This window comes from Octopus bimaculoides, chromosome 7 (genome assembly GCF_001194135.2).
Source record: "Octopus bimaculoides isolate UCB-OBI-ISO-001 chromosome 7, ASM119413v2, whole genome shotgun sequence".
Lineage (NCBI taxonomy): Eukaryota > Metazoa > Mollusca > Cephalopoda > Octopoda > Octopodidae > Octopus > Octopus bimaculoides.
The window spans coordinates 61,211,035-61,220,046 of NC_068987.1; the positions used below are offsets into that span (position 1 = coordinate 61,211,035).

The 9,012-nt window shown below is 36.5% G+C and overlaps 1 protein-coding gene across 1 annotated transcript in view; it reads right to left on the reverse strand.

Annotated features, from left to right (window-relative positions):
- The window catches only part of LOC106874649 (protein FAM135A), a 303,488-nt gene that overhangs the window by 9,104 nt on the left and 285,372 nt on the right, over positions 1-9,012 (reverse strand). Inside the window, exons 19-22 of the mRNA XM_052969428.1 lie at positions 7,646-7,758; positions 6,508-6,599; positions 3,705-3,805; positions 447-598 (exon numbers count right to left, since the gene is read on the reverse strand). Coding sequence (XP_052825388.1) covers positions 447-598; positions 3,705-3,805; positions 6,508-6,599; positions 7,646-7,758 — 458 coding nt within the window. The remainder of the gene's footprint in view (positions 1-446; positions 599-3,704; positions 3,806-6,507; positions 6,600-7,645; positions 7,759-9,012) is intronic.

Below are 9,012 nucleotides of genomic sequence, written 5' to 3' on the forward strand. Positions count from 1 at the left end.
TATATACATATACATATACACACACACACACACATATATATACATCATCACCATCACTATTTTAACATCCACTTTTGCATGGGTCTGACAGAATTTATTGAGGCAGAATTTCTACAGCTGAATGCCCTTCTTGTTGCCAACCCTCATTTGTTTACAAACAAGGTAATATTTTCCCATGAATGGACATTTTCACAGTAAATTGGAAACTAAAGACACCAACTTGTATAATGGTGACACTCGTTTACAATTATGGCACAATGTCAAGCAAGGAGGTGCACACGCATGCACACACACATAAACAATGGACTTCTTTCAGTTTTTGTCTATCAAATCCACTGATAAGGCTTTGGTTGAACCCAAGGCTATTGTTGAAGACATTTGCCCAAGATGCTATGCACTGGGACTGAGACAGAATGAAACTAGAGTTTGTTTGAAATGTCACTTACCCATGTTGACCAGTCCACTGCTATTGTACAGGGTGCCTAAGTGTGGGCCAGATAAGGAGAGGAATGTGTGCATCATGGGAAGAAGATGCGAAATGTCAGATCGAGACAAGGCAGAACGGATGATGATATTTCCTAAAGAGTGACCAATAAAACTGTAAAAAAGAAATGAAGAAAATTAAAAAAAACAATGAAACATCACATATATTACCAACAATAGCCATTTGGGCTGGGTTTCTTTTTTCTTTTTTTAAATGTCATTTTAATAATATATCTTGATAAATGGTTTAGATGTCAGTTTAGTCCCAATTTAGTCCTGGTTTAGTAGAAAATTCTCTACTTTGACAGAGGATTGACCTTTGATGTTGTTTAGCCCAAAGCGAGGTCTGATTGAGTAGATCTCTGACAAAGGTGGTTCAACTGTGAATATCTCATCAGATACAGTGTAAGTAGGACTACTTTATCTAATGTGTCCCTCTTTGTTTTTTAATCTTGAAACAATAAGTATGAAGAGAATGTAGTATAGCTAATGTTTCTAGCAGCTTTAGCAACTACATTCGATTCTGCTCATCATTTCCCATTATCTCTACCTGCAACAGAATGTGCCCCAGCATGAAATAGTTGCTTTCATAGTATGAATCTATGTTGAGTGGAGGCACACGGCTTAGTGGTTAGGGTGTTGGACTCACAACTATAAGATTGTGATTTCAATTCCTGGACCGTTGTGTTCTTGAGCAAAACACTTCATTTCACATTGCTCCAGTCCACTCAGCTGTAAAAATGAGTTTAGCCTGGAGAGGGATGGGCTCTGTCAAGCTTTCTTGCCCTAGATACGCTGCATGGCTACAGTGCTCTAACAACCCCCAAGGGGTTAAAGGACTTGTCAGTGTTATTGGACATATTTCATGTTAGTTTCATCCGCCATACTCTTCTGTGCTGGCTTTAGAGCACGTTGAAAGAGGGTATTAATTTTGGAGTTCTCCTTTTCCAACATTGATTACTTTCACTGCAGCTAAAGAGCTCAATCTGCCCTTACGAAAATCTATTTAACCCACAGATGGGACCCATAGATGGAAGAGTATGGATGAGGAGCCTAAGATGAGGTATACCCAATAACATAGAATTAAGCTATGGAAGCAACCATCTCTTGTTGGTGTACATTCTGCTGCAGGTGGAGATAGTGAGAAATAATGAACAGAAAGGATTGAGCCCCTGACTGCTCCAAGTCAAACACCTGTCACAGAACAAACATCACATTGATATTGATCTAGTTTGCCCAAGTAGATACACTTGAAAAATAGTATTTCATATTCACAGTTAGACGATAATTCTCATAAAAGTTATCCACAGACCATGCACACCTATGGTACACAGGTAGTCAATTAATTAGACGTAATCCACAGATCATTATGACAAATATGGTTAACCCAAATCAAAGGTAATCTAGTTGTGACCATCATGTCTTTTTATGGTCACATGAGACAATATCTAATGTGTTGTTTCCTTTTTCAAGATGGCAGAATGTTTGTGCTTTTTTTGTTTTGTTTTTCGGTGGGGGGAATTTTAGCTGCAATTTTTAGCAGTTATTATTTGTGGTGGTGTTCAGAGAGGTGAGCATACTCCTCCTCCTCTTCCTCCTCACTATAGTAATGAGACTGAGAACAGAAGCAACAATAATACTGATAGTGATAAATGATTATGGAAAACAACAGCTTTATGACAAAATGATAGTGACACAGCATGAATGAGATATATAATAATGGATGAATAATGACAAGGGACTAGTGGTGGTGGCAGTGGTGGTGGAGGTGACAATGACAAGATGAATGTTAACACTAAGGAAAAAGCAATCAAATTTTTTGCACTTCTCCCCTTCTTTCATTGACTATTTGAATACAACCTTCTTTTGACTCTTCATGGAGTGAGTATCAGCCATTACGTAACTGGGTAAGCCTTAGCAGATTACTGGTACATATTTTAACTTCACTCCCAACACCCACTACAAAGGCATGTGAAGAGACTCCTAAACTAAGATTCTCTTAATTGTGACAGTTTAACATTACTATTTCTCTCTCGCTTTGTGTTTTTTTTTCTTTTTTTATTTGCTAAGCCTGGAGGAAGGGGAAGGGCTAGAGACCACAACCCTTACAGAACTGCCAAGATTGAGGAAATTGATATCATTAATGCTTCATTTGTCATAGGTCAACCCCCACCCTCCACCCACCCAAGAAGGAGAGACATGAATCAGGAGGAGATTCCAGAAGATTAATGTTCTGGGTATAAAGGATTGGATGTAATGCTTAGTGTGAGAAAGGGTGACTGGATGCACCAAGGATGCTGAGAGGTGGAGAGATGAGTGAGCTGGGAATACAAGAGTGATGGGGGTATATGACCAACAAGCTCCAAAGAGCAGAGGTCATTATAGTAGCAACAGAAAACATGGGGGGAAGACAGCAGACCTGTGGACCAGAGACTGGAGTGGGTCCACTCAGCCAAGTGGTTCTTCTCTCAGTACAATCCAGTATATCAGTGCGCTGAGGTTATTAACAGTTTTGACAGAGACATAATACACATTCTTAACCCTTTGCTTGTCCTGTGTATCACATGTGACACAAAGGATATATTACCCTGGTATCCATGGAACATCATCATCATCATCATCATCGTTTAACGTCCGCTTTCCATGCTAGCATGGGTTGGACGATTTGACTGAGGACTGGTGAAACCGGATGGCAACACCAGGCTCCAATCTAATTTGGCAGAGTTTCTACAGCTGGATGCCCTTCCTAACGCCAACCACTCAGACATATATGAAATACATATCCCCCCGCCCTTTTTTTTCAACCACCAAAGTAACTTGTGACTTATGAAAAGAGAACTTTAGATTACTCAGAATGTATAAAACAAGGGCTAACAGAAAGTCGGAAAATAAACATGGGGGGAGGTCTAATTCTTTAAGCATTTAAATCTATCATACCCAACCCAAATATTTTACCTGCTTCTTACAATTACCCCACAATGTTATTCTAAAACTAAACAATTATATCACTGAAATTTTAAAATTACAATACAATGCCTGGTTAATGCAAAGCAATGTTAATAAATAAGCATTACATTTGATAGAGTAATTTGAATGCTAAAAGGTTAAGATAAACTTATGAAAATGCTTTGGACAAGCAAAGGGTTAAAGAATGTATCAAAAGGAAAAAAAAAAAAAATCTGAATAGATGTGAAACTTGTGTAGAAGTGTTTAATTATTACCTGATTCTGGATGGTGGCCGTAAATCATACATGTGGACATAGCAAAGAATTTCATTCACTAATCTTGTTGTCATCAACTCAAAATCAGCAAATGTGTCTGTCTGTAAAAGTCATAGACAATAGCATTATATGGAAGCCAAGACTAGAATAATAGACTTAACAAATAACATTCATTTATTTATGTTTTAAAAGTCTGTTTGAGATGGATTAAGACAAATTAAAACTTAAGAAACTCCTGAAGCTATTTTAAAAACAACTGTAACATAAAGTCTAACAAGTAGTAACTTTATTTTTTGCTTTTCCATTAAATTTATTATTAAATCCCTAGTACATTATTTACATTATTTACATTTGATGGATATTTGTCCTCATCTTGTTTGTTGTTAACACAACGTTTCGGTTGATATACCCTCCAGCCTTCATCAACGTTTTGGCCAATATTCCCTCCTGCCTTAACCACCACGTGGTTAAGAGTGTGGGCTACTAACCCAAGATTTCAAGTTCAATTCCAGGCAGTGACCAGAATAATAATAATAATAATAACAATAATAATAATAACATTGAAAAATACCTTAGGAATGAGAACCCAGGTTCAAAATTTCCCCAAAACACCTGATGAAGGCTGGAGGATATATCGGCTGAAACGTTGTGTTAACAACAAAGAAAATGAAGTCAAATATCCGTCAAATGTAAATAATGTACATAATTCCTCATCTCTTAAATATAGACCTGCAAATCCCTGGTGTTCGAAAGTAATAGCTCCCACCGGCTTAAGATCCTATATAGTGGCAATCTTACTGGAACTATTAATTTAGCACTTAATTCTGGAATGTAGGGCTAAATGACACAATTACTGTTAACAGGCATACATACAAACATATATACATGCTTGCATGTACAAATACACTTGGGCACACATGTACAAGCACACACATACATAATTGATCTTAAAACTTTTATTGTTATTAAAAAACAGTAATTTTATCAAAACAGTAATTTTATCAAAACAGTAATTTCTTATAACAAAATGGCTGAATAAAACAGTTCACCTTGCTCTAAATCAATTGTCATAGATTCAATCAGACTCTCACTTTTTCCTTTTTGCTATTTAAATGTATCTGTCCCTTATTTACATTTATAATGAATTTATAGAAAATTAGTTTTATTGACATATTTTTATCACAAGCATGTATTAGAGAGAAGAAAATGTAGCCACCTGGACTCAGTGATTTAAATGTTCCAACTATTAGTACATTGTGTATACTTTGCTTTAGTCTATATCAGTGAGAAATAGCTGCCAGTATCAATTCATAGTAAATAAAATCGAAGTAGTCATCACTTTTTATCAATATGTTGGAGATGAGGAACATGTATCATCATCATCATCATCATCATTTAATGTCTGTTTTCCATGCTGGCATGGGCTGGGTAGCTTAACAGGAACTGGTAAGACCAAGGAGTGCAGCAGGTTCCATAGTCTGTTTTGGTTTGATTTCTATAGCTGGATGCCCGTCCTAGTGCCAACCATTTCACAAAGTGTACTGAATGTTTTTTTTTTACATGGCACCATCACCAGTGCCTTTTACATGGCACCAGCACAAGGTTCCTTATGTATGGATATTTGTGTGTGGGGCATTGAATGTGTTAACTAGAAGTATGTAAGTTGCAGAAGACTGCAGTCATCAGCTATGCTTGTTTCCAAAATAGTGTTGTTGTTTAGCCCAAGGTCAAAGCTGGTTAAGCAGACCTATGATCACAAGTAATCCAGACATTCCCAGACCATTTTATTAATTATATATCATGTGTCTAGTCTAAAGGATAAAGACCCCCTTCAGTCATGAATGACCACGAGACAGCATCTAGAAAGTTACCCTCTGAAGCACAAGTCCAGGCAAGGTTGCTTACGGAAGACCAGCAGTCACCCATGTAGACCAGCCCCCCCCCTCTCCATGCCACTGATGTTATCCAAGGGAAAGGCAAACGCCGATACAGCTTGGCACCAGTGACGTTGCAACTCATTTCTACAGCTGAATGAACTGAAGCAATGTGAAATAAAGTGTCTTGCTCAAGAACACAATACACAGCCCAGTCTGGGTATTGAACTCACTACCTCACGATTGTGAGTCCGACGCTCTAGCCACTGAGCCATGTGCCAACTACATTATATGTATGTCTTTCATTGTCTAAGCTGCTATTAGTAATGGCGTTTAGCCCTGATAGACATATTTTCAGAGTAGCAAAACAAATGTGATAAACCAGATTATATATTTTCATTCAAGATTTTGTGACCAGAAAAAAAAAAAAAAACTCTTCATTTTGATACAGTGTCTCATCAAAAAAATGCTGTTTTTTACATGATAACACTTTTGTCAGTTATACAAATCATCATCATCATTTAATGTTCACTTTTCCATGCTTGCATGGGTCAGACAGAGTTTACTGAGGCAGATTTTCTATGACCAGATGCTCTTCCTGTTACCAAACCATACCTGTTTCCAAGCAAGGTAATATTTACCTATGGCCAAACATGTTTTCACAGAATATTGGAAATGAATATCACTCCTTACATGAGAGTTACAATCATACATACATCCATGGCAGGCTCCTTTCAGTTTCTGTTAACCAATTCCACTCACAAAGCTTTGTTCAACACAGGACTGTAGTAGAAGACACTTCCCAGGTGCCATACAGTGGAACTGAACCCAGAAGCATGTGGTTGGTAAACAAAGTTATTATCACACAGCCATATTTATGTAATTATATGCTAAATGAAGGAACTGATATAAAACAAAAAGAGTCTTACTTGATTGCGCTCAGACATAACAAATTCTATCCGATGTCCAGGTAAAGCCATTTCAATATATGTACGAACCAATCGTAAATCAGAACTGTTACCTAAATATCAGAAAAATTATACTCTGTCATAATGTCATTGCAATTTTGATAGTTTCGTATTATTTCCTGGTAAAAGAATGGCAACTTTAAATTTTAATGCTACTATTGCTATGTAAATGATAAAGATTTCTTATGACCAAAGGAACAGAATCAATTAAATCAATATTAGTACCTTATGGAAGCTTATTTTAATAAACCTAAATGGTTAAACCCTAATACAGCTGAGTACATTGCATAAATCAACAATTTGACAGAATCCATTTTATTGTGAACAAATCAGCTTTTAAAATGTAGTTTGATATGTTCTTCCAGAACATGTTCATATTCTAGAAAATATCCTATATGCTCTATTGACTGGATTTAGAATCACATTTTTCCCAGTTAATATGGGCCAGGTGGTGAGCTAGCAGAAACGTTAGCATGCCAGGCAAAATGCTTTGTGATATTTTGTCTGTCTTTACACTCTGAGTTCAAATTCTGCCAAGGTCAACTTTGCCTTTCATCCTTTCAGGGTCGGTAAATTAAGTACTAGTTGTATACTGGGGTCAATCTAATCGACTGACTCCCGCCCCAAAATTTCTGGCCTTGTGCCTAGAGGAAAAAATAATATGATGGAGGACCACAAAATGAAGGATCAGGTTGAGATCATGTTACTGATGTTTTATGACCAAGACAACTAACAATTGCTATTTTAGACAAGAGAAGACTACAACTAACAACTGCTTTCGAATCCCATTGTATGATGTTCAAATCGTTCCTGGATTACAATATACAGCATGTACCTAGGGTAGATTATTCAGTTGTTGGTGTCACTGCAACAATTCAATGAATTATAGAAAACATGTTTAATATAATATTTAGCTAGCATTTCATCCAATTATCATTTTATCTATGACTTATCTAAGTCTAGATTGATAAATCACCAATAAAGCAATAAGATGGTTAAAAAAACTAGTGAAATTTAGAGGGGAAAAAATCTTTAAATCACATTACAGTTGATTACCGAAGACTGCTTAACAAAGATTATGAAAGACGTATTAACTTACCATCCAAACCATGGACACAGATGATTAAATGTAGATGATCAGAATTACTGTTAGGATCATAATACTGTGGAGTCAAAAAATATGGAATGTCCGAAGCTACTGATGAAAATTCACTGAAGAAGAGAGAAAAATTTATGATTATTAACAAAACTAAAATGTGGAATTGTTTGAATTTTGTGAGGGTGGAACAGTGAGTTTATTATAGTTCCATAAGACCACCAGAGAAGTTATCTGTTCACATTTTGTGACTTTCACTTCATTACATTTGTAACCAAAGCTTTTAATGGGTTAATCTGCCAGATCAGATTGGAGCCTGGTGTAGCCATCTGGTTCACCAGTCCTCAGTCAAATCATCCAACCCATGCTAGCATGGAAAGCGGACATTAAACGATGATGATGATGATGATTATCATCATTATTATTATTATTGGAGTGATGATATTTATGATGTCGATCGTGGTAATGAGAAGGATGATCATCACATTAAGAAGGGAAAAGACGATGATGAGGATAATGATTACAACAAAACAAAACAAAACAACAAAAAAAAACAACAAAACAAAAGAAATATCACTGACATGACATATCATAAAAGAGTATTAATAACAACCAAGCGGAGCAGACAGGAACAACAAGACGTCAGAAAGAAGATTACTGCTTAAAGCTATCAACATTGATGATTCAAGATACAGTTGCATTGATTGTTTATGAAATAAATGTCTCCCTCACTAATAGAATGAATCACCATTAATCACAATTATATGTATTTTTGCCCCCTGTATGGAGGATATTAATATGTCATCATTTGCTATAATATACAAAAGACAATGAACTCAGAATATAGCTAGTGTAAAATGTGTGTGTGCATGTGTATATATATATATATATATATGTGTGTGTGTGTGTGTGTGTGTGTGTGTATACATGTATGTATGTATGAGTGTGTGTGTATAAACACACATACACATATATTTAAATGAATGACAACATGATATGATAAAGTAAAGTACACTCAACAACAATGTATAAGGTATGGATGAAATTAAATAGAAGCAGTAGGATGGTCCAATATGCAAACACCAATACAATGCAATATTGCTGCGCATATATATATATATATATATATCATCATCATCATCATCGTTTAACGTCCGCTTTCCATGCTAGCATGGGTTGGACGATTTGACTGAGGACTGGTGAAACCGGATGGCAACACCAGGCTCCAGTCTGATTTGGCAGAGTTTCTACAGCTGGATGCCCTTCCTAACGCCAACCACTCAGAGAGTGTAGTGGGTGCTTTTACGTGTCACCCGCACGAAAACGGCCACGCTCGAAATGGTGTCTTTTATGTGCCACCCGCACAAGCC